The sequence below is a fragment of the Schistocerca gregaria genome, chromosome 1, assembly GCF_023897955.1.
Source record: "Schistocerca gregaria isolate iqSchGreg1 chromosome 1, iqSchGreg1.2, whole genome shotgun sequence".
In the NCBI taxonomy this organism is placed as follows: Eukaryota; Metazoa; Arthropoda; class Insecta; order Orthoptera; family Acrididae; genus Schistocerca; species Schistocerca gregaria.
The window spans coordinates 333250121-333276477 of NC_064920.1; the positions used below are offsets into that span (position 1 = coordinate 333250121).

At 38.9% G+C, this 26357-nt stretch overlaps 1 protein-coding gene across 1 annotated transcript in view; it reads right to left on the reverse strand.

The window, feature by feature from the left end:
- The window catches only part of LOC126344257 (esterase FE4-like), a 100499-nt gene that overhangs the window by 52565 nt on the left and 21577 nt on the right, over positions 1 to 26357 (reverse strand). Inside the window, exons 4-8 of the mRNA XM_050002006.1 lie at positions 21936 to 22086; positions 14812 to 14997; positions 14438 to 14640; positions 14003 to 14168; positions 904 to 1085 (exon numbers count right to left, since the gene is read on the reverse strand). Of these exons, the coding sequence (XP_049857963.1) occupies positions 904 to 1085; positions 14003 to 14168; positions 14438 to 14640; positions 14812 to 14997; positions 21936 to 22086 (888 nt within the window). The remainder of the gene's footprint in view (positions 1 to 903; positions 1086 to 14002; positions 14169 to 14437; positions 14641 to 14811; positions 14998 to 21935; positions 22087 to 26357) is intronic.

Below are 26357 nucleotides of genomic sequence, written 5' to 3' on the forward strand. Positions count from 1 at the left end.
TTACACAGAAATGGAAATATTATGTTAAGTTTAGTGACATCTGGTTAATATTTAACCTATATCTGAATAACTGTCAGTGACATTCACAAATTAGACCATGTGTAGAAACTGTGCTGAGTTTGGAAAGATATGTCATGTTTAGCATGGAAAAACAGAGTTGCTAGTTGCTGGTCAGATGTGTTATGGGAAAGAACTGTTTGTAATTTCTATGTATATGAAAGATTTACATGAAGTTCACTCCCACGTTTAAGTTTTAATATGTATGATGCATGAGTGGAGCCAAAGTAAATGATGAAGACTATTGAAGTTAACAGCCTTTTCTTAATTTGTATTGATTAACTTCACGAAATCCATTATGTAAAAATTTCTGCAAAGCTGGTACTTCAAACCTGGAGATACTAACTGTGCATTCCCAACTTCTACAAGACATGAAGGGACCTGTAGCATTGAACTCTTGTCAGGCATGATGGCACATGCAAATTCAATTGAGATTTTGGTGGGAGGTCATAGGATCAAACACAATACCTTTCGATATTTAAAGAGTTGATTTTCGTTTAGTTGTACTGCCATAATCCAAATGTTACAGAATGCAAAAATTGATTTTAGTAAGACAATGTGAAAAAAATGGCTCCGAGCACTATGGGTCTTAACTGCTGTGGTCATCAGTCCCCTAGAACGTAGAACTACTTAAACCTAACTAACCTAAGGACACCACACACATCCATGCCCGAGGCAGGATTCGAACCTGCGACCGAAGTGGTCAAGCGGTTCCAGACTGTAGCGCCTAGAACTGCTTGACCACTCCAACCAGCAGAGAATGTGAGCATCACAGTCTAGCAAGCATAATTTTATAAAAACAATACTAACTCCACAAATTTAATTTGAATTTGAAGTCTAACTTACAGCAACTGTTGTGCTGTTCTGCTGCAGAGTTATAGTTGCATCTCCATAGTAGAAGCTCCTCACTTCACGAGCACCTTGTGTTCTCTGTTCTGCTGTAGGCAGCCTTAAATCAGGTCCAATCATTAACTCAAAGTTCTGATCCAGCTGGGCTATCTGCTCAGCTGTTGAAAGGCCTCCTGAAGCTGTTAAATAATGAAATGACAGTTTCATGCAAGAGTCTAATAACAGAGGATAAAAACTTATAATTTACACAATGTGACATCAAGAAGAAACAATTTGCATGCTTTAGCTTATCAAGTGAATGATAGAACCAATGCAAAAATGAAATATCAGTCACAGGTCAAGCATTAGGACTGCTCCAACTGAGAAACTGCTGCCTAGAAAACAGTTTGAGAAGTGATCTCTGATCAGGTGACATGTAATCTGTTTGACAACAATTCCTTCAGCCATTGCGTCACTGCTTCTATTCAAGCAGTTCCAGACTTGGCCTTCTCACAATGATTGACTGAACCCTGTACCAGACATCCCTATCTCAGAAAATGTATGACGAGGTACTGGGTACTGAACCTGGGTTCTTCTGCAGTAAAGATAGTGACATAACCATTAAGATTTGGAGTCCATTTAAAATAAATATACAAATATTTAATCTAAGATTCATTTCTGCAGCTGTTTAATAGAAATTTGATGTTTTCTTTGAAAGACATTTTTATAATTCATGTTTCCAATTTAGGAATGGACTATATTCAAAGTTCTGATCCAACTGAGCTACCTGCTCAGCTACTGAAAGGCCCCCTGAAGCTGTTAAAATAATGAAATGACAGTTTCATGTAGGTATAAAAGCTTATAGTTTACACAATGTGACATCATGATACCACACAGATCACGTGCAGTATCATTCATAAAAATAAGTTTTTATTATTGTTCATCAGTTTACACAAAAACTCAGTAAATAACAATGTTACACATGTCAAGTTACAACAGAGTGCTGTAAATAAAAGAAATCGTTCTTTTGTAAACTAAGAAAGCTGAACATGCACTAAGCAGAGAAAGCAATTATCTTTCTGAGAGAGGAAAAATCATCAAACAGCTGGCTGAGTTGTGATTGGAAATGGTACAAAACAAGTAAAGAATAAGATTGAAATTATAGACTGCCATTTTCTTTTCTGAGATCTAAAACAATCCCAGCCTGTATTGATCAAATATAATGCAATATTGAATTTTGGTGGATGTCCACCATTCACATTCTCATTTACTCACACATTCATATAACACATAATAACATAAACATTGATTTTTAATACTTCTTTCTGAAGTTATTCTACACTCATGCTCATAAATTAAGGATAATGCTGATACATGGTGAAACAACGCTCCAGTGGGCAGTTTGCGGATTTAAATTACCTTGGGGTATGACCATGCAGTGCATTTGACCTGTGTTCGTCACATGGTGGCACTGGCAGCAGTCCACATATGTGGAGGTGCGTTGGTGCATGTCACAGTACAGTGCACCGAGTGAGTGCGCAGATGTTTTCAGACATGATAATGGTGACTGTTTTCAAACTGGCTTAAAGAACACATATTGATGATGTTATGAGGTGTAGACTACTAGGACGACAGGTGGCTGGTGAAACACAGTAGGTCATAGCATGGACCCTCCATGAGCCACAAAGTATGATCTCAAGATTATGGCAACAATTCCAGCAGACAGGAGACTTGTCCAGGTGGTACAGTACGCGACATCCACAGTGTACAACACCACAATAAGTCTGCTATCTCACCATCAGTGCCTGCAGGCGGTCACAGAGTACTGCACGTAGCCTTACTCAAGACCTTACCACAGCCACAGGAACAGTTGTCTCCAGACGCACAGTCTACAGACGACTGAACAGACATGGTTTATTCGCCCAGAGACTTGCAAGGTGCATTCCACTGACCCTGGTCACAGGAGAACCCATAAAGCCTGGTGTCATGAACACAGTACATGGTCATTAGAACAGTGGTCCCACGTTATGTTCATGGATGAGTCCAGGTATAGTCTGAACAGTGATTCTGGCCGAGTTTTCATCTGGTGTGAAACAGAAACTAGATACCAACCCCTTAATGTCCTTGAAAGGGACCTGTATGGAGGTCGTGGTTTGATGGTGTGGGTTGGGATTATGATTGGTGCACAGACATCCCTGCATGTCTTTGACAGAGGGATTGTAACAGGTCAGGTGTATCAGGACGTCATTTTGCACCAGTATGTCCACCTTTTCAGGGTGCAGCAGGTCTCACCTTCCTCCTGATAGATGATAATGCATGGCCCCACCAAGCAGCCATCGTGGACGAGTACCTTGAAACAGAAGATATCAGGCAAATGGAGTGGCCTGCCTGTTCTCCAGAACTAAATCCCATCGAGCACATCTGGGATGCTCTCGGTCGATGTATTGCTGCATGTCTTCAAACCTCTAGGACACTTCATGAGCTCCGACAGGCACTGGTGCAAGAATGGGAGGCTATACCCCAGCAGCTGCTCGAACACCTGATCCAGAGTATGCCAACCCATTGTGCGGCCTGTGTACATGTGCATGGTGACCATATCCCATATTGATGTTGGGATATATGCACAGGAAACAGGGAAACAGTGGCACTTTGTAGCACATGTGTTTTGGGATGGTTTTCTCAACTTATCACCAATACCGTGGTCTTAACTTCTGTGGTCATTAGTCTGGGAACACACACAACAGATCTTTAAGTCCCATAGTGCTCAGAGCCATTTGTTGTGTGTTCCCTATGTGCCTATGCTATTAGCGCCAGTTTTGTGTAGTGCCACATTGTGTGGCACCACATTCTGCAATTCTCCTTAATTTATGGGCATGAGTGTAGATTTCATACTACGAAAATTGTAAGGTATTGAAATTTTTAAATTAAATTTCAATTAAATAATTCTATACCCTGATACTTCTGGTGAGTGTTTCAATTAACAACCAAAAACAAGTCATAAATGTTCCCAGGTGGATTTCCTTTCTTAAGTGTAGTTTTTCTAATTTTAAAGTAAATTTTTCTATCTCCTAAAATATGCCCACCAGAAAGCTGAGATTTTCACACCACCTTTCTATTAATAACAAAGCGCAGTATACAAATTTTGAAAGTGATTATACACAAACTACTATCCTTTATTTAGATTGTTATAGGTGGTGAATGTGCGCATTCAGTAAGAGACACTGAACAACTTTCCCATGTCAGGCAGTGACAGATGCATGTGTGTCTCCCAGGTAGGCTGCTAGATGTCACCCCCATAGTTACATACAGCAAGCTATCCTAAAACAAATGTTCACTCAGAACAACCTGCGGTGCTATAAAGTCAACCTCATTTTGCTGAAGCTCGTTCTCTACAATAGGAAATTCTAGTTAGCCCTTCATCACTATGGACAGTTTGCACAGATTTCTCTGCGCATCCCAAGTAGTGCACTGTGATCGACTCCTTTGTTACTTGACTCTGTTCCTGATATTGTAGTAAGTGTTGGTGCTATAGATGGAATAGGCAGTAGTGGTTGAATGTATGTAACAGGTCTTTCTCCTGAGTCTTCTACAGTACAGTGATGCATGGGGTAGGAGGATGGGTGCAGGAGGGGCGTATGGAGAGAAGTCATCTGGAAAGGCATGATGTGCAAGCCAAATGTAGAAAATGTAACTAAATTCCCTAAATGCAATAAATGGTTGCAGGTTTGTGCGTTACTTCATTTGCAATAAGTTGTGTTGACCCTGAGTTTTTTTATTTATATAGAAACAAGAAGAAACAGTTCAGACAGTTCTGTTTATAAATTCTACAAAATTATGAGACAGAATTTCTGGCCAGCACTAACGTTTCAGAGGCCACATTTTTAGTACTGCTAGTAGATACTTAAAAAAGTTAAAGTATACAAAACTGTCCTAGATTTTTCAAGTATTAGTACCTTTCTTAAGGACAAAACAGAGCTGGGATTGGAAAGGCTAAAAAGAAATGACAAGTCATTGAAACTACAGGATGAAAAGGGCTTGCCTGTTGTGAGGACAATGAAGATGAAGGTAGTTTTGTGTACTTTTGTATATTGCTGACCATTAAAACTGAGTCACTGGGAAGGATGTAAATTAATGAAAATTTACTTATTGTATATACAGTGCACATGAAAGAATACATTATTAAATTTGTTAAAGGAATGGTGTACATGGTGTGAAATTAGTATACAGTGCTTTGATGATAGATAGGCACATCATTCCATGCTACTTTAGGTACTCATTTAGTAGGTGTGCCAATCTCTCAGTATCCCACAAACAAAAGTTTTCACTGGGTGAGAAATCTGGAGAATGGACTGGCCCTGGCAACAGTCAAACACCATCTGTACTGGGGCATGTTAGGACAGCATAAGAAGCATGTCATCTTGTGTATCTTGTTCAAATACAGCATAATGGAGGCCTTGCAGACAGGGCACAGCTACCTTTCTTAACACTGCTGCTATCAAAATTACTAGTAATGTAAAGCAAATGTGATCACAGTGTACCTAACAGCAGCCTATACCATGACACCAGGCACTGGGCCTGTATGACAATGACAAATCAATCTGGCCATGTCCATTCTCCCCAGATTTTCCATGCACTGACATGTCCATCATGATACTTCTAAGTAGAACCATGACTTGTGTGAAAAAATATGTGGTGCCACTGCTGTGCTTGATGTTACACTACTAATGGCACACCTCTCTCTGCTACTGCTTCAAGGTAAGCCATAACACTGGTCACAATGCTGACAGTCTTAGTACTACAGACACTGTCACACTGCCCATGTTGATATTGTCTTTCTACAAGGAAGGTCTTTTCCTGACACAAGATATGTGATATGGTAGCAGCGTGAACAATGGGATGAGAAATTCTCCCTTATGCAAGACACCTTTTGTCTTGTTTTGTTTCACCAATACATGTTTCAGCACTTTTGCGCTATCTTCAGTGGGTATAATTTTTATTTTTAACTTACATGATGCTATTGTCCATTTACTTTGGTAGCTATTCTGCTACACAATTGTCATAGTTTTGAAACTGTGATGCATTCTCCTGTGTTGTAGGCAAAGTAAATAGACTCACTTCATGACCTATGGTCGCTTGGCACTGAACTTTTTCAATTTCTCAAAATATAGGCAGCAAAAACTCTAACTCTGTTTTGAAAAGGTGCAGTGCCAAGTGACAAAAGGTCGTGAAGTAAGCCTATTTACTTTTCCAACAACACAGGAGAATGCAACACAATTTCAAAACACAGTTTCAATAGCCAGCTGTGTACTCACAAAAGGTAACAAAATGCTAGCTTATACACAGTGATTTTGCTAAATGGGGAGAAAATGCATGAAACAGTCCCTGAGAGGATAAGGAGCAAGAAAAGGTCTTAGGACACATGGCCAGAAATGTGGATGTCTTTGGTAGAGGGTATTTGTTAATTCATCATGCCTGTACAATACAATACAGTATGTGACATACTGTGATGAGACCACCATTAGACAGTGTCTCTGAAGCAGCCATTATGGGTCTCTAAGTTTCTGTCAACATGATGCAGCAGCAACTGGTGTATGAGGAAAGCATGATTTCATGGAATCATCACTAGATGTCAGTGCTAGAACAATGAGGTTCATACTTAATAATAGGTCATCCTTCATGAGTAAACACATGGGGTATCAGTGCTCTGGCTAGAGATATGTCACGTGGACATCTCTATTGCCGTTCCAGTGCAGTGATTTGTGAAGAAGGAAAAAACTGAGATGCAAGCAGTGATTAAGTATTTCGTAAACAAACATGCAGTATGAAAGCAAAGGAAATTCATGTCAATTTTCAGAACACACTAGAGGACTCTGCTCCTCTATATTCAACTGCTGGCAAGTTGACAACAAGTTTAAATTTGACCAGAACAGCTTAGGTGATGATCCACATAGTAGTTAGCCAATATGTGTCACTACTCCTCAAATTATTGAAAAAGTGCATAAGTTTGTCCTGGAAAATCACTGACTGAAAGTGCAACAATTTCTGAAGCTGTAGGGATGTTATCTGAATGGGTATACCACACTTTATAAGTACAACTGGATATAAGAAAACTATCTACTATGAGGTGCTGAAAAGTAATCCCTCCAATTTTTTTATGTGAAAACTCTTAACAAACTTTATTAATATTCTACATCTTTATCTTCATATCTACATATCATGATCACCCTGGAAATGAACAGATTTTTTCCAGTGAGATACCAGTTTGTTCACACTGTAACTGCAGAATGTCTGACTTTGTGGATGGGCCGCGCAATTTTGCCTCTGTTTGCACCACTTCATCACTATCAAAGCAAAGCTCTCAAAGGTGTCAGTTTTAGAAACAGATGAAAATCAGATGGGCTCCAGTTTGGACTGTATAGTGGGTAATCAGAGACAAAACAGTAGTCAAAACAATGGAAGCACATTCATTCACTATCACCATAGTATTGCCTTTTGGCAATACAATTGGCCTGAAAAATCATGGTGTCATTTTCTTGGATGCAAAAGGAGTTCTGCTGATAGATTATGTTCTCACTGGCCAGACAATTACAGGAAAATACTATGCTAACTTCCTGGATCAACTACAGAAAAAGACATGTGAAAAAGGCCATATTTGGCAAGGAAGAAAGTCATAAGACAACACGTGCCCACACACAAGTGTCATTGCCATGGGAAAAATATATGGACTAGGATATGAACTGTTGCCACAACCAGCTTATTCACCTAATTTGGTTCCATCAGACTTCCATTTCTTACTGAAGCTCCAAATTTTCCTCAGTGGCTGGAGAGTCTCTTCAAACAAAGAACCAACAACTGAAGTTGACAGTATTTTGCTGGCCTGGAGAAATTTAATTTTTGAGATGGTACCAAGGCATAAGAACATCACTGGACCAATTGCATTAGGTTATAGGGAAACAATGTTGAAAAATAAAAAAGTTTCACTGAGGTAAGTTGTTTTCTTCTGTTCCATTTTGAAAACTTCTAAAACATTGGTATAGTGCATGCATGTCCTGCACACATACCTCCATCTACCATGGGAGAAAGGGTCACTCACAGGAAGTGCAGATATGCCTTGCCAGGCATTACTGGCCCATGAGTCAGTTTCCATAATCCTTGCCCACACATTCAGGCTGAACTGGTGCTGGTGGCTTGGTTCCACCACACCACTTGGGATTGTCTGTGGCCCACAGGTGGGTGTTGTGGAGGCTGACAATACTGCCACTTGTAAAGGTAGCCTCACCTGTGAACAAGATGCAGGACAGAGACCCCAGCATCATGGTGGCTTGTACACCAAACCAGCAACAAAATCCTCATGGCAGTTGTCATGGAGAATGTTTCACATGGTCATCTGGCTGGTGGGCCACTTGCTTGGTGCTAATACCAGGATCACTTTGTACAGTGTTCAACATCTATTCCCCCAATCCTATGTAAATACTGGGTGCACCCACATTTCACAGTTTCCCATTCTTGTAAAGAAGCTGGTCCCACCACATGAAATGATAGGCCATTGTCTCTATGTGCCACACTATATGACACATGCCCACACCAGACTGAGTCAGCAACAGGAGTGAAGTTGATGTCCCTAGCACATATTGTGTAAGTGTGCCACCGCCACATGCAATATTAATGGTCTCTCTAATGTGGTAGTGTGGAGTTAAAGCACTAGTGTGGACAACATTCCAACTTGTATGGAATGTTCTCATGGGGCTTTCAAGCACTGAAACCTACACTTCCAAAGATATTTTATCTCCAACTTCAAGTGGCTGTACCTGCCTTGGGATGCATTTCCAGCCATATGTCCATGTGACATTGTTGTTCCTTACCTTCTCATGAGACATTTCCTGCAGTTTATCATCATTTTGCAGAATAACCCTCTATAGAAAGATTAGTTACACAAACGAAGAGGGTTAAAGTTCAGATGATGAAAGACTACATACGCATTATACTAAAATGTCACTAAGGATTCCAGACACCAGCAATTTCAATATTAATAATAGGCAAAATCTTCTGAGCACCAATCTGTATCTTTTGTTTAATCCATTACTGACAAAACAACTTACAGGTTAAATGCTAGTCAGTTAATGATCATATTAACAATATACAGTGTGATATGGAATGCATCAGTTGAGCAAAAAGTTGTACACACTACCAAAAGGAGAAGGTTATCTTTCTCCAGAATGGTTATAGTGAGAGAGGGAGAGATCAGAAGCATATTGTGCTATCAACTAACCATGAATTGGGTGAGCAATAAAAATAATGAGGGGGCGCCAAAGTTTATGGCATTTTTATCATATGCAGGTAGCATGTGCAACATGACTGGTTATATTCTGTGAAAACATGATGTGAAGTATATTTTTGACCAACTGCTAAGATTAGGATATGTTAAGGATGGTCTTGGTTTATCTGAGGCAACTGTGCATCATATTTATTGCAGTTGTGGTGTGTTATATATTGACCTGACCATCAGTATGAGGAGGATCGGTGTAATGGGCATAAGTGACACACATGCTTATAACATCCTAGAAAATCAGCTATTTCTGAACATTGCCTTAAAATTGCCAGTGGAATATAACTTAGAGATTCTGGAATGCAGTTCCAGCTATTGGGATAATTTATTAAGTAAACAATTGAGATTAAATTAGCAAGTGAGCTTATAAACAGAAATGGAATTTTTTTGCATAATTTATGCTTGGAGTCCACTCTCTCCATTGTAATACAAAACATGAACAGAGTTATTGCTCATCTGTTGGTAATTAATATTCACTGTCAGTAAATTTTGATTGACATTGGTCTTTGGTTGTGTGGTTACTCAAAGTGTGTGTGTGTGTGTGTGTGTGTGTGTGTGTGTGTGTGTGTATGAAGTTTCCAGCAATGTGTGTAGTTAAAGCCTAAAACTTTTTATCTCACTTATTATTTGCTGTTTTTACACAATGGTAACTGAAGGAGGGATATTTTATCAATGTAAAATAAATTAATAATACTTAAATCAATTAATAATATTGACAACAATATCTCATATCATTTATTTGGAATGTAGCCATGTATAGAAGTGAAACATGGACGATAAACAGTTTGGACAAGAAGAGAATAGAAGCTTTCGAAATGTGGTGCTACAGAAGAATGCTGAAGATTAGATGGGTAGATTACATAACTAATGAGGAGGTATTGAATAGGATTGGGGAGAAAAGGAGTTTGTGCCACAAATTGACAAGAAGAAGGGACCGGTTGGTAGGACATGTTCTGAGGCATCAAGAGATCACAAATTTAGCATTGGAGGGCAGCTGGAGGGTAAAAATCGTAGAGGGAGACAAAGAGATGAATACACTAAGCAGATTCAGAAGGATGTAGGTTGCAGTAAGTACTGGGAGATGAAGAAGCTTGCACAGGATAGAGTAGCATGGAGAGCTGCATCAAACCAGTCTCAGGACTGAAGACAACAACAACAACAAACATCTCATATTATTTTGTTTGTTCATATTTATTTACTCAGGTCAACAACAAAATTTGTATCATGCACATGCCTCCATACACAAAGTATAAAACAATAATGGCCCTCTCAATGGACATTGTGGAATTCTCACTGTAATTTCTCCCAAGGCAGATGATATGGTATATTTATGTCTATTACTCAACATAAGTAACTTCCCATTTGTAGGAACTAAATTGAGCATCTCTTCAACAATGTATTCAACAATAAAGTAACTTCTTTAAACAAAACATTTGTATAACCAGAAAATTATTGAATTCACACAGGGACAGATGGGTTGACCAATACTTTCTTCAGGAGGTACATGTCTGAGTAGAGACAACAGACAAATAAAAATAGAGAACAATGCTTACAGCTGAACATTCTGTTTATGCAGATTCCCCCAACATCTCTCACAGATAATATCAAATTTGTGGATGTGTCATATATTGTGTATTTCAAATGTTAATGAGGAATATGAAAAATATAATGCATACTAAATCATCATCTGCTTTCTATAAATTTTAGTAGTAGTATCCTTATTCAGAAAATTATTGCTCCTGATTCAGTATATATCCCGATGATTAAAAGTTTAATACTGAGAACTTTTGTAAGCCTGTGAGTTTTCAAAAAATGTATTTAACAGGAAATCAATGACTGTGAGCTAGTGTTGTGCATCCTACAAATTTTGGTAACTACATATCATTTAGAAAATTGTTTTCCCTTAATTGTAGTTCTAAGTATACAACATCTTTTGGTAATTCCCATTCAGTGAAAGGTTCATCATATGTTTCAGGGTATGAAGGAGAAAGGATAGAGTTGGTCAAGTTGATCAGGAAGTTGATCTTCAGGTTGTCTTTTACACATTTTATAGGTAGCCAGATAAAAAGAGGATGCTGAAGCTGTTGCAACATGGGTCATGAAGAGTTCAGTAAGAACCATCATATCTACAGAAATAACACTATTAAGGAGCAGTCCCAGAATAGTGGTTGATCTTTCATGAACCAGTAGATTATGGAGCTTGGACCACACATGGGATGATCTACATCTACATCTACATTTACATTTATACTCCGCAAGCCACCCAACAGTGTGTGGTGGAGGGCAATTTACGTGCCACTGTCATTACTTCCCTTTCCTGTTCCAGTCACATACGGTTTGTGACTGCCGGAAAGCCTCCGTGCACGCTCGAATCTCTCTAATTTTACATTCTTTATCTCCTCGGAAGGTATAAGTAGGGGGAAGCAATACATTCGATATCTCATCCAGAAATGCACCCTCTCGAAACCTGGACAGCAAGCTACACCGCGATGCAGAGTGCCTCTCTTGCAGAGTCTGCCACTTGAGTTTGCTAAACATCTCCATAATGCTATCACGCTTACCAAATAACCCTGTGACAAAACGCACCACTCTTCTTTGGGTCTTCTCTATGATGATGCATACATTCCCAAGGAGGAAACATAGCATTCTCAGCATTCCTCCCTACTACATGTAATCAGGTACCAAACTTTTGCACAGAGCCAATTAAAAGTGATGAGGGTGGTCAGTTAAACATGTCAATTGAGATATTCCAGAACTCAGTAATGGTGCTGAATGTCTGTAGCAAATACCATTGGTTCACCATTACCCTGGCTGCAAGTAAAGGAGGCTTGTAGAAAGGGGACTGGCAGTTCTAGAGATGTGATGTCCACAGTGGAGATGTGTCCAACACTGTTACTTATTGTTACTGATACAGTGCAACAGACAGGGGATGAAAGTGGCAGTGGAAATGTAAAACATCCAGTGATCACTGCCACAAAGGTCATGATCTAGCAATCCTGTAGCAAAGCCATGAGATTCGGGAAAGTGACTGTAATGTTGATAATCAAAAATGTGCAGTTGGGAGCAATTCTTCTTTTTCTTCATGGGCACCATCATTGAGGAGGCAGAGGTCAAAATTGGAAAGAAGTTTGTGAACCAGGAGACCCCTACCAGGCGATGTGGTATTCTCCTACAGTGGTGGTGTACATTGAAATCTGTTAGCAGGAGAAAAGGGGAGGATGGTGGGAGAGTTATCAGATTAAGGCAGCCTTCTCAGGGTCTGAAAGTGCCCCACCTGGGAATAACACAAATGGTGATCACTGGGATGATTCAACTCACACTGTTATTGTTTCCATTGTGATGTGGAGAGGACTCCACTCACTGATGATATCTGTGCAAATACAGACCCCTCCACTTGCCCTCTTGAAGCCGGTATAGTTCTGACAGCAGTCACAGTAACCTCAAAAAGTTGGAGAATTCTCATAAGTGAAATATGTTTATTGGAGAACAAAACATGTTACAGAATGGGAAGACATCAGTTGTTGCAATTCTTGAATGTGACAGTAATATCTATTGCAGTTGCATTGAATTATGTCCTTAATGTTGTCCACATTTGGCATCAAGGGGACAAGGAGGCAGGCCACACACAAGGGGTCACTGTTTGTCACTGGAGGGGATGGAACAACATCAACCAACATAAGTTCTGTGCCCAATGGTGTGGAGTCACTAAGGTAGCCTTCTCCGAAGATTTCATCTTCGTTTCTTTAACTACTTTAGAAGGTTGAGATCCTTGTGAGGGCTTTCCACTACTTCTTAGCATATGTGTAAAGGTAATTATTCAGGTGTCAATAATGTGTTCTCTCAGAAAGCTACCACCATACAGGTACCTGATTCTCTACACACAGACTGACTTTTGTGCTGTGTATTGGGCAATATTCCCAACATGGAATCCACTTCTGTAATACATTTTGAAAATACAGAGGTCACACTCTGATGTGGACGCCATACATGAGTTGTCAAAAAAAAGTGGTGTAAAATAAACAAACAAAGTGAGAAAAAAACTGATGTCTTACAAAGAGACTAGTTTGCCAACAGGGAACCTGTCTTACAGGTCACGTCTGAGAAAAGGTATAGTTAGAGAGTAAGACTGCACCACAGAAAAGAAAGAAGGGCCTCATGCTCATTTCCCATGTACCCACAAAGAGATGTAAGCCCTCTGGGATGATTTATGTCATACATACTTCTAAGGTTGTATACCGTATTAAATGTAACTCTTTTTATACCATATGGTTATTATGTGAACATAATGTAAAATATGTAGAATGCCTGGTTAGATGTAGGAGAGGCCTCATAGCCATAAATTTGTGAGGATAAATAAACCGATTAGTAAAATAAAATCACTCCCTTTGTCATGTGGAGGCTCTGCTGCTGGATGCGAGACTTTCTTGCATGATGCCACTTAGGTGACTTGCATATCAGTAGTGATGTAACAATGATGAGGACAACACAACACCCAGTCCCCAAACAGAGAAAAACTCTGACCTGACTAGGAATCGATCCCAGGCCTATTCTCTTAGTAATCTGCTGTACTAAGCCTGCAGCTATCAACGTAGACTTCATAGAATAAAATAATGTGCTAATAAATGGCCACAGAGACTGAATTGTAGGTATAGCATCTAACAGACTTCATTTAATTTGTAGGTTTCTCAGAAAGTGGTGTGTGCATTATAAAAAAAGATGAAAAAGAGTTTTTTATGAGGGAGAGAAATATGATTTATAGTTGATAAATAATTTTTAGTGCTTATTGCTTACGTGCAACATAAAACAAACATTCTGCAGATGTTCCACCAGTCATGTAAGGAACATCATTATATACACCCTGAGACAGAAGCTCTGTTGGTTCTGCTGTTAGGAACGCTCCATCATGCTGTGGTTCAACACTGGGCACAAACACCATTTGAAAGATACCCATGATATCCTGTTTGGAAACAATAATTCATTCTTAAATTTCATATTTTCATAATTGAAAATTATGATAAATGGTTAATTAAGGAAATTAATTCATAGACTCTTGCCATATGCAGAATTCTGCATGACCACAAACATTGTTTTGATAGTTCCTTAACCAGGGTCTCTCCGAGTGTAATTTATTGTATATGATTAATTTTAATGAACAGGAATTATGACTGAGTAATCCAGTATACTAATCAATGTCACTTAAGCTAGAGAAAGAAAGTAGAAACTTACCTCCATAGGCAGAGCAGCATATGGATTTGAGACAAGTTGGTAAGCATCCACAGTTAACAAGAATTGTACTATGTCTGTAGTGTTGTTTGCACCAGAATAACCAAAACTTTGGGCTAGTCGATATGCTCTGTCTCTTGTGTTTCTAGCAAATGCCCAAGGGTTGAGTGCAGCCCCACTTTCAGCTATTGCTTTGTGAAACAAACCTGGTAATAAATGTTAGATGTGTTCACAAGTAAGTATACTTTTCTCATATTTTACATATATCTCTGCACACCATTAATATTACCAGGAAGCTTTACAACAATAGATAATTGTGGATGGATAATTGAGCTACAGATGTTAAGACATGTGAATACATTTATCCACTATGATACCTTTTGCTAATGGTGAGAGCACAAGGTAATGGACAGAAGCACCACCAGCACTTTGTCCAAATATGGTGACACTATTAGGATCTCCTCCAAACACAGCAATGTTCTGTTGTACCCATCGTAAAGCTTGCACTTGATCCTTCATTCCCATGTTGCCTGGTACTACAAGATCTTCTGTACTCAAGAAACCTGCAACATATGAAGAAAGAAGTGGTAGTATTTTAGCAAGATATGAACACTTCACATATAAGCCCTACCTAGTTCAAAGATCATATAATATCTCCACAGTCCTGGCATCCTACATTTTACGTAAAATAATGTTTAGTATATACACTAAAAAATACGAGTTTTTTAAGCAACAAGGGCATAGTAACAATTGTCCGTTATGTCATGGTGTCAAATGTGGCAGGTCTACACACTCAGGAAAATATTTGCTGATCAGTATACTGTTTCCACAAAGAATGGAAAACTTCATTGTATGTTGTTTGTTTCTCCATCAGATGGCCTGAGTAGATTTTCCTCCTCCTCCTCATTCTTTCCTTTACCTAAAGTTATATCCTCACTTGTTTTGTCCCATATGTTAAAAAGTTAGAGCTATATTATTTTTCTGTGTTTGTTTCTATCAAGTTATCTAAGTCCTACAGCAATCTGTAATTAGACAGATAAGGCAATTTTTATGAATTCCTATTCATGAATTTAATTTATAATCTGAATTTACATTTAAGAAATTACTTATTTCTAACTTCTTGGGCTCACTTAAAAATGTTGGTTGTGCTTGTATGTCATTGTGATGAAACCATGGTCTAGCAGAAGTGTCTTTGACTACTAACCTAAACATCCTTGGTCGTGGGTTTGAACCCAGCCAGTGCTTAAATTTTGAATACAAATCATCAATATCAGTGACTGAAGACTCCTGGTATAAGGAGTCACTCTCATTCTGTCAATGGCCTTGTCAAAGAGGCAGAATCACAGACAGAGTTTCAGAACAATCTATTGCCTTTGGGGTGGGATGTTGTTCTTAAAAAAAGAATAATCTGCAATGATGAAGACAGTGCTACTGCATTAGAAACAATGAGGGGGTGGGGCTGCCAAGGAGAAGGTAACCATGAGAAAAAGATTGTATAAACAACCCAAAGGATGCATACTAAAATTCAGAGCATGTGAAGCCAGACGTTTGAACATGGTAGAGAAACTAGAAAATCTGAAAAGGAAAATGCCAAGGTTCAGTCTAAATGTAGTGGGGCCAGTGAAGTTGAAATGAGAGAAGAAGAGAATTCCTGATCAAATGAATATATGGTAATATCAACATCATCAGAAAATTGTATAACTTTGGTAGAATTCATTATGAATAGGAACATAGGGCAGAGAGTGAGATACAGGAAAAATTCAGTGATAAAAATTATCATCATTCTTTATTGAACAGTGCTTGTGCTAACAGTGAATACACTGTCCAAAACTCATAAGAGGATGAAGTATACTTGGAAAGGCCTGGAGATATGGAAATATTCCAGCTGGATTACATCATTGTCAGACAGAGATTCAGAAATCAGATATATGACTGTAAGGCATACCCAGGAGCAGATATAGATTTGATCACAATTTAATAGTAATGAAGAGTAGGCACAAGTTTAAGACACTCATCTGGAACAATCTATGTGTAAAGAAGAGGGATATTGATTCCAACAAGCCCTGGAGCATTGTTCAGTTCTGATGATTTCATTTGATTCTCAATACTACTAAAGGTAATATCTGTGTCAACGATACAGGAAAAAACTGATTGCTACTTACCGATAAAGAAGATAGATCAAGTTGCAGACATGCATGATTCAAAGCTGCTCACATAAAGCTTTTGGGCACAGCCTTCAGCAGTAAGAAGAGGCACACATACAACATTCACACCCATACACAAGCAAGCAAACCTCATGCACACATGACCACCAACTTCAGCACCTAAGGCCAGAATACCATGTCACATGGGATGCAAGCAGCAATCTAGATGTGGTGGGGAGGGGAAGGGATAGTAATGCACAGATCGGGAGAGAGATGAATGCTGTCTGGTGAAGCGTGCAGGGACAAGATTGGCAACAGGTGGAGAATGATGAGGTTGTGGGCATGGATATGGGGAAAGGAGTGGGGAAAGACAGGTGGACGTGTTGGCAGAGTGCTGCAGACAAGCAGGATGGGAGATGAGAATGGGGAGGAGATGACAGGACAGAGGGGGTGGAGACTGCTGTATGGAGGGTGTGTGGACAGTATCTTGGAGAGGATGTTCCTCATTCCAGGCCACGATGATACGTAATCAAAGCCCTGGCGGAGGATGTGGTTCAGTTGTTCCTGTCTGGGGTGGTACTGAGTGAGGAAGGGGACACTCATTTGTGGCTGGTTTTTAGGAGTGGTGGGATGATTGGGGTTGTGGGGGAAAATGGCATGTGGATCTGTTTGTTGACTAGGTCTGGGGCAACGTGCGTCTGTGAAAGCCTTGGTGAAACCCTCACATAATGCACAAGGGAATTTTTGTCATTGCAGATACGCTGTTTCTGAGTAGCCATGCTACATGGGAGGGATTTATTGATGTGAAATGGATGAAAGCTGTGAAAACGCAGGCTCTGTTGGTGGTTGGTTTGTTTAATATGGAAAGAGCTGTGGACGGAGCAATCAGAGAGGAGAAAGTCAACATCTAGGAAATTGGCACATTGAGTTGAGGAGGATCACGTGAAGTGGTTGAGACAGAAGGTGTTGAGGATGTGAAGGAATGAAGAGATGGTGTCTTGGCCCTGGGTCCAGATCATGAAGATATCAATGAACATGAACCAGACTAGTGGTTTGGTGGTTTTCAAGGTTAGGAAGGTCTCCTCTATATGTCCCATAAAAAGGATGGCATAGGAGGGTGCCATGTGGGTGCCTACAGCTGTCCCATGGATTTGTTTATATATCATCCTGTCAAATGAGAAGTAGTTGTGGGTTAAGATAAAGTTAGTAAGTTGTATGAGGAATGAAGTAGTGGGTTTGGAGTCTGAAGGACATTGGGAAAGGTAGTGTTCAATAGCAGTAAGTCCATGGGCATGAGGGATGTTGGTGTATTGGGAAGTGGCATCAACAGTGACAAGTAGGAATCCACGAGTTAAAGGGGTGGGAACGGTGGGGAGTTGGTGACGGAAGTGGCTGGTGTCTTTGACATGGGAGGCTAGATTATGGGCCTTGTCAGATTGCTGCTTGCATTCCACATGACTTTGCATTCCAGCTTGAGATGCTGGAGTTGGCAGTCATGTATATGGGTGAGAGGGGTATGTGTGTGCGTGTGTGTGCATGTGTGTGTGTGTGTGTGTATATGTCTCTCTTTACTGATGAAGACAGTGGCTGAAAGATTTATAAGATTTATTTGTGCCTGTCTGCAACTGATGTGTCGTCTCTTTGGTATGTAGCAATCTGTCTTTTCCTACATTGTTGATATTCCTTCTTGGAGTTTTCATTGTTGAATATCTATGTCAGTCATCTCTGCAGTGGCATGAGAATTAATTCAGACAATAACCTTGTGTTTTCTTTGTAAAGGAACATTTGAAAATCGAGTTCATCATTGCTGACTTTGCTTTGCTACACTCAATTCCAATTTTGTCTCATCCACAAGTGTCTGGACACTAACCTCTATGCCACTGACAGCCTTTATTTATGAGCATGATTTCTTTAGGTTTTGTGAAAGATCTTGCAATAACATTCTACTATGGTTGCCATTGAAAGCTTCAAATTTTGCCAGTTGGCAGAGAAACACATTGCATGAAGAATTTTTCTGCAAATACCCCTATTCTTTGTTTTACACCAACTGTGCAGTAGTCTCTGTTCCTCTGAAAGTTTCTTTATAGTCACTATACACCAAGGTGGATCCCTTCCCACATGAACATATCTATCCAGTACATGGTCAGCTGTTCTTTTATACTCCAGCTCCTGTCTTGAGCTAAAAGTTTCAAATTATTCATTGAGATAGGACACTACTGCTTCTTTATCTGTTTTATTGAACATATAAAACTTTTTGCTTACTTAAGTTACCCTTTGTATCTTGGTAATCACAGTAACTACAACTGCCTCATGGTTATTAATACTAGTTTCAATTTGGGCTCCCTCAAAGAGGTCAGATTATTTATTGTCTTTAGATTAAACACATGAGTGGGGTTTCAACTACCTGTTTTAGGTAACTCTCATAAAAGACATTTTGTAATGTTTTGCAGGATATCTCATCAAGCCAAAGACTAACAAAACTGTATTGATCCCACCTGACTGCTTTATGATTAAATTCTCATCCTGTAATTACAATATGACTGAGGGACTTAAACACATGGTGATTATAATTAAAGTTAAACTTTCAAAATGCTGTAGAAATAACACCACTGGTCAGAATGACATCAAATTGCATTGGAATATTATAGGAATAGGGGGAAAATGTATGGCAGAAGAAAAAAAATAGTGTGAAAAGTGGTCAATAGATGGTGCTGTATGTGTCAGAGTACATAAATGAAAACGCCTGTCATGTGCGTGTGCTTCATTGAAGTTGGTATAAATACGCAGGGTACACAGCTTTTCCTCCTTTGCGTCTGTGACATTCGCCATTACTATCTCTATGTAGGATCATGTTCTGCTTGTAAAGCTGTATAACAAGTATGATGACTGTTTACACGTTGCTCTATAGAATTTCCTGATGCTGAAAGGTTTTAAAAAAGTCATTGGTCTGACGACTGTCGTTGGTCCGGAGAAAATGATTCAGAAATTCAAAAAGACAGGTTCTTTTAATATGCAACCTGGTAGAGGGAGGAAATATAATGATTTGATGTCAGTGGAAGCAGTGGCCACAGCAGTGCAGGGGGAGACAAGTGGTGGTGTGCAAATGTATAGTGCACGGAGAATTGCCAGAACACTGGACATACCCATCAGCATGGTGTGTAAAATCCTACGAAACTACCTTCTTTGCTATCCATTCAAAATTACCCATGTGCACGAGTTGCTTCCTGTTGACCTGCCAGCAAGAGAGATCTTTGCTTTAGAATTTCTTGCTTGCATGGAAGTGGACAATGATTGGCCATGGAACAGTTTGTGGACAGACGAAGCCCACTTCCATCTGACAGGATACGTCAATAAACAGAATAGACAAATATGGGCCATGGAAAATCCACTCATAAATCAACCAGTATCACTTCATCCTGAGAAGGTCACTGTGTGGTGCGAGTTTATGACATCATTTATCATAGGGACATATTTTTTTCTAAAAGACAGGTGCTTCCAGTTCTGTTACCTATACCGTTACTGGTAAGCACTGTGAGCATCTTTTGCACAATCATGACATTCCACCTCTCCGACAGCATAGATGTGGTCATTTTCTGCAATAAGGTGCACCTCTGCACATTGCTGAGGCATCATTTCAGAAATGCTAGAATTATCAGTCATCATTTCCCTACAGCCTGGCCATCCTGATCACCTGATCTCAATGTGTGTGACTTCTGGCTGTGGGGCTATCTGAAAGATGTTGTGTTCAGTGTTCCAACTGCAAACTTAGCTACACTGAAGACACACATTGCACAACACATTCTGAACATGACCCCGGAAACATGGCAATAATTTGTGGAACATGCTGTTTCTCAATTTAAACTTGTTGCAGAAAACAGTGGGCAGCATATTGAACATATTTTGCACCAGTCATATGGAAGTTAATAATCCGATTTCATTTTGACAGATGTCTTTTTATGTGGTTTTTAGCCTCATGACAATTAGAAACCGATTTTTCCCATCTCATGTGAAACGATGTTGTCATGGTGGATGGGCTTATGTAACTGATAGCATCACACCTGTACACCCATGTGTACTGAGCAGTACAGTTTGTTTAATGTCAGACATACACCTTAGGCATTGTTGTATGATTCATTTGTCATTTGTAGTTGACCACTGTTAAATTATGATGCTTACAGTGCCATCCATTGCTACATTTTGTAACTATTTATCTTTCTTCTGCCATACATTTTCTCCCTTTTCTGATAATATTCTGTTGCAATTTGACATCATTCTGACCAGTGCTGTTATTTCTACAGCAGTTTGAAAGTTTAACTTTAATTATAATCATCCTGTACCAGGGAAATGAGGTTTTCTCTAAAGTTGCTAGTTACTTCAGGAGGTGAGTCTGTTGGTGAGTAGAAGAATCCAAATATAATGTTATGACCATTCCTGATATTGAGTGTTTCCCAAACAATCTGACGTGCTTCTTCAGTTTCCATCTCATGGGCTTGGAGTTTCTTATTTGCCATGACAAATACGCAGTCTTCATTTCTCAATGTGGTAGACTTCAATTTCATTGCAGGAGACAGGAAAATGCAGGCAGTCTACAAAGGGAACTGAAACCAATTATGTGTCTTGTCATAGAGTACTGCGAATGGCCTTGAAGCAGCCATTCTTCCTACATTCCATATGCAGTTGGAACAGAAAGAAAGCATTATGTGTGATACAATGCTAACTACCCTCTGCCATGTACCCACAGTAGTTTACAGTATATTCATATAATTGTAGGTGTAAATTTTTGTGTACATGACTCTGGCTGCATACAGTAATGGAGTGACAACCATAATTACACACTATGTGACAATCAACTTCCTATTGAACTATCAATTTGTGAATACAATAAATGGTTGTCAGACATATTCTCTTTCTGTTTTTACTTTTCTCTCTCTCTCTCTCTCTCTCTCTCTCTCTCTCTCTCTCTCTCTCTCTCTCTCTCTCTCTCTCACCCTCTCTCAGTCTCTCCTTTTCTCTCTAAGCATTAGCCCACAGAAGGTGATAGACAGTTAGTGTCTTCCTGATGTTGAAGCCATTTTATGGTTAAATATTGGACAAACTAAAGCAGAAATATGACAAAAAAGCTGCTAAAAATGTCTACTTGTAATTCTCAGTGATGCTGTATGCTAAAAAGTAAATAATTGACCAAGAGATCTGAGAGAAACATTCACTTTCAGCATTATGTCAAGTGATGCCGCAGTAACGAATAAAGCAACTGTACTTCCTGACCATACTAACAGATATTGAACGGAAGGATATACTCATAAATCAATTATCATTAAGTGTGACATAGGTAAAATACCTGAGTTTCGTTCACATACCTAATGGACCCAGGCGATAATTAATAGTCACAGCAACAACTCCAGCTTCCACAAAGTAGTCAGGACCATACGTTATTCCTGCTCCATTTACAAAACCTCCTCCATGTATGAATACCATCACTGGTCTCAGGGTGGTTGTTCCAGTTGGTAACTGTAAAATCAGTTTAAAATTTATTTCTACAAAGTATAAAGACTAATCACAAAAATTAAACAATGTAACCAGGCATCACTAAATTCAATAACATTGTCCCAGTAGCTGAAAAACCCTGTGACGGACAAGACCAACCACTGGTACAAAAGAAATAATAGAAGAGCCGATCGAAAAGTTTCTGTTCGAGGGCATACCATGCAAAATTGGTATGCCAATAAGGCAAAATCCCTATGAGCACTGGGACAATCATCCCATTGATGCACCAGGTTGAAGACAGTCATTTAGTAAAATTTCATGTCTTGCTGCATGAAAAAATCCATAACTGAGTGCTACATATCCTCATCCAACAGGAATCACTGACCCTTCAAGGCATTATATAAGAGGGCAAAGGCATGTTAACAGCCTGTGAGAAGATTAGGGCTACATGATGGATGTTTGAGCGTCTTCCACATGAGTTGGCATAACGTCTGTGTTACAACATTTGTGATACAGGGACACACATTACTATGAAGCACCAGCACTCTTCGGTGCACCATTCGACAATGGTAGTTTTTGACAGATGTGTTTCCCCATACACAATCTTCACGCTCCAGTGGAAGTCTACCACTGTTTATCCTCTGGCAGCCAAGAAAAGAATATCAGCACACTCATCCTGTTGGACACATTTGGTAATAATGTTGCCATAGTTCACATTTCTTCATTTACTGTATGCACTTCAGAAAGACACGAATGCCTCAAAACGTCAAAAAAAAAAAAAAAGGTGTGAAGACAAGAAAACAAATGGCATCATCAAAGTAAGACAATGACAGTGTAGTCAGTTGTCAAACCAGAGTTCGATGTTAACCCTCCGGCAGGAGCACTCACTGTCATCACATGAGCAGGTGCACATTGTATAATTTACAACATGGTCATTTGTCAGTAAAAACAAACTTGTTTTAAGCAAATTATTATATTTACTGAAAAAAAAACAGTTCATATTCACTATCTTCAACATTGATAATGAAAACTTTTTCTCTTTTAATTCTTTAAATAACAATTTAGCCAGTTTTTTGACATATGTTCACTTTTGTTACACCTTTCACAGACAATTTTTTTGTGAAGTAATTACAGCAATGTTCAGAAAAATAAAAAGGTAACCAATGACGATCTCCTTGCAATTCTTAAAATGGAGTATCAGGTACACATTTCAGCTACAACATCAACTCCACCTTTTGTCATATTGTACTCAATTATGTTTTCAAGTTTGTGTGTTTCTTCATCCACTGTCGCCACATCATGCACAGCAGAAAAAAGTGTGATAGCACAGTTTTCATAAGGAACATATGAAACTAAGTTCTTATCCTACTGAAATACAAACATTTCACTTCCAGTTTCTTTTGTTTTGGATGGGAGAAATTCTGGAAATATTTCATGTCTGTTCCATTGTACCAGTGCAAGTGATAATCTTCTGCAGCAAATATTCAGAAAGGAGGTAGCTATTGTACCAATTTTCAGCTGTAACGTTCCTGTTAGAATTTTCTATAGGCACCACATATCTTTTCACTATGTCCTTAGGAGTATTAGATACCTGATATTGTCCTTTGGTTGCATGCTGCAATAAACCTCCAGATTACTTCAATAAAACGTTTTTGCATCACACAGAGAAAACATTTTTGTCCCATATTTAGCTGGTATGTACTGAATCTATCTACAGCAGTCTCCGGAGGGGTTAAGCATTTCATACATCGTGGTAAATTGACCAGGCTGTAAGAATATTGACAGTTAGCAGCAAAAAGATCCAATACTGTACTAATTGCAGTTAAATTTTCAGTTTTTCTCCTGCCACTCCTCATTCCCATATCAACAAATTGCATACACCTTAGAAAAAACAGAAATCTATTATTGTAATGCACTGCAGTCCTAAGCAGTAGCATTCCTGTTCCTTCTGCTGCCCACAGTTCCAGTACATTAGCACGAAGGCAATTTCTTTAAAAAAAAAAAAAAAAGAAAAGAAAAGAAAAGAAAAAAAGAAAAAAAAGATCCTGAACACAGCCATTATTTCATCACTTTATTGCCTCCTTTGTGTGAGAATTGATGTGTATCTCACTGTTTATTTATATAGGTATTGGTATAGTTTTTGATTTCATCAATAAAGTCAAGGTCAATTACTTTCAAAAAAGCACTAACTTTATCGGTCATACCCACCACATTTCTCTTTGGATCTGGTGGAATTTGCACAATGGTTTTTCTGTTGGTTTCTGATGTTTTAGCACACTCACTTTTACACCAACGTGAAATTGTTCAATAAAGAATACTCATACATCTGCTGTCTCTTTGGATCATCATCATCCTCACCTTCAAGTTCAGATTCACTGGCATGGTTCTATTCAGTGTCTTCATCACTCTAATCTGCTTTACTTTTCTCCAAGTCTAAAAAGTCTGGATAGACTGTATCATCACCTTCTTCGAGCAGTTTGTGAATTTCTTCGTCTTATACACCCTTTGAATTGGAACAAAACGTCAAAGAACTGAACTGAATAAATACATTCAGATGTCAGTGTATCAAAGTAACATTTAACGTGCATCTATAAAAACTATAAAAAACAATAAGCAGGTATAATTTACTTTTTAGTACACTTTCCTCTGGACACTGACAGCTCGAACAAAGCTTCCAACTGTAACACCAGCAGGCGTGTGTTGTAATTTTCACAACATTTGACACATTGTTGCTTACAATTCAGAAAACAAACTGAGGAAGCTAACCAAATAAACTGAAGCCACTTTAACGAGAAAACATTAACAATGGAATACATGGCAGCAATGGCACAATAGCCCAAGGTTAAGGCATCAATCGGGCATGAATCAAATTGGGATAAAATAGTCAGAGGGCTTTTCCTGCTTTGATCACATAGGGAGCAGCATGTGAAATAAACATAAACACCCTTTCATGTGAAGAATATTCTGTAAATATTTTTCTAATACCCTCATTCACAAATCTGGTGATCATAGAATGATTTACTTTTCCAGGTTCTCTGCAGGCCGCTAAATAGGAGGAAGAAAGCTCTTCTTTTAGAGGACAAACAATTAAACTTACAGTGTAATGGCCACAAGTGTCTGCAATTTTGTCAGCTGAAATCCAGATAATGCTGTCCTTGAGTTCATTGTGTATTTCTTCCACAATATTTACGTAAATTGTTGGTATGTAATTTTAATGCAATGTTGATTCATCTGAAATATTTTGATTAAAGCAATATTTTCACAGGAAGCATTTGAGGATAGAGTTTGTAAGTTTGTGGAGAGGAATATTGCATGCAATGAATGCTTCACATAGATCCATGTTAAACCAGCTTTTTTTGTTACCTATGGACAAATCGCTGCTACTGCAACTCGCTGTTATCAGAAGTTGTTGCCGTGGTCCTTTCTTCTACATTCCTATAATGTGAAGACTTGTCTTGACATATTGGTCTATTTGAAACTTTTTGTTGCACAAAAAGTTTTTCTCACAAACTCAACAATATACAACAGTTCCATCATGTGTAAATGTTGCAGGATGGTCAGCATGGTGCACAACATGTTACACACTACACGTCGTAAACATGTTAACCTGTGTACAGGTAAATAGAAAGCTAAACTGAAAAAATGGACATGTAACTAAAAGCTTACTTAGTTTAGTTGTTGCCAGTGTGTACGGTATGACAGCAGAGGGGATTAACAGGTGGCGCGGGCACAGGACCATTGACTCTGTCTACCTGTTTCTGATCCTCTTCTGTAATGATTTTTCTAGGCAATGGCCTCCCAGTTAGCAACTGCATGCAGTTCTAGTTTCCAGTCAATCTGTGAGACATCAAACCTAGATTAAGCTCAAGACTGCCCATCTAAATTTTTAAAGTGTTGTAAACATAAAGTGAAAAATATGCGTCATCACTAGTTTTTAGTTAAAGTATGCAATAATGGGTGAAAAAGAGACCAAATATGCAAATATATATGCAACATGCAACATGCATATAATGCATAAGAATGAACTCAGAATAGTAAGAAAGGAACTTAAGTATTTGAAAACAATTATACGTGTACTAACAAACTAACTACAGAAGCGATAATCAGCCAAGGAAGAAATGTGTATAAACTACAGATTTGAGGCATCCAACATAAAACATGATTCACAACACAGCGTGCATACCACAACACAGAACACAGTTCAAAAAGGAAAGCAATTTAAGGGTGCAGCAATGAAAATGGAAACCTCTGCTCCTGAGAGCGAGTCAGTGAGTAGGAGATGCAAAATATTCATT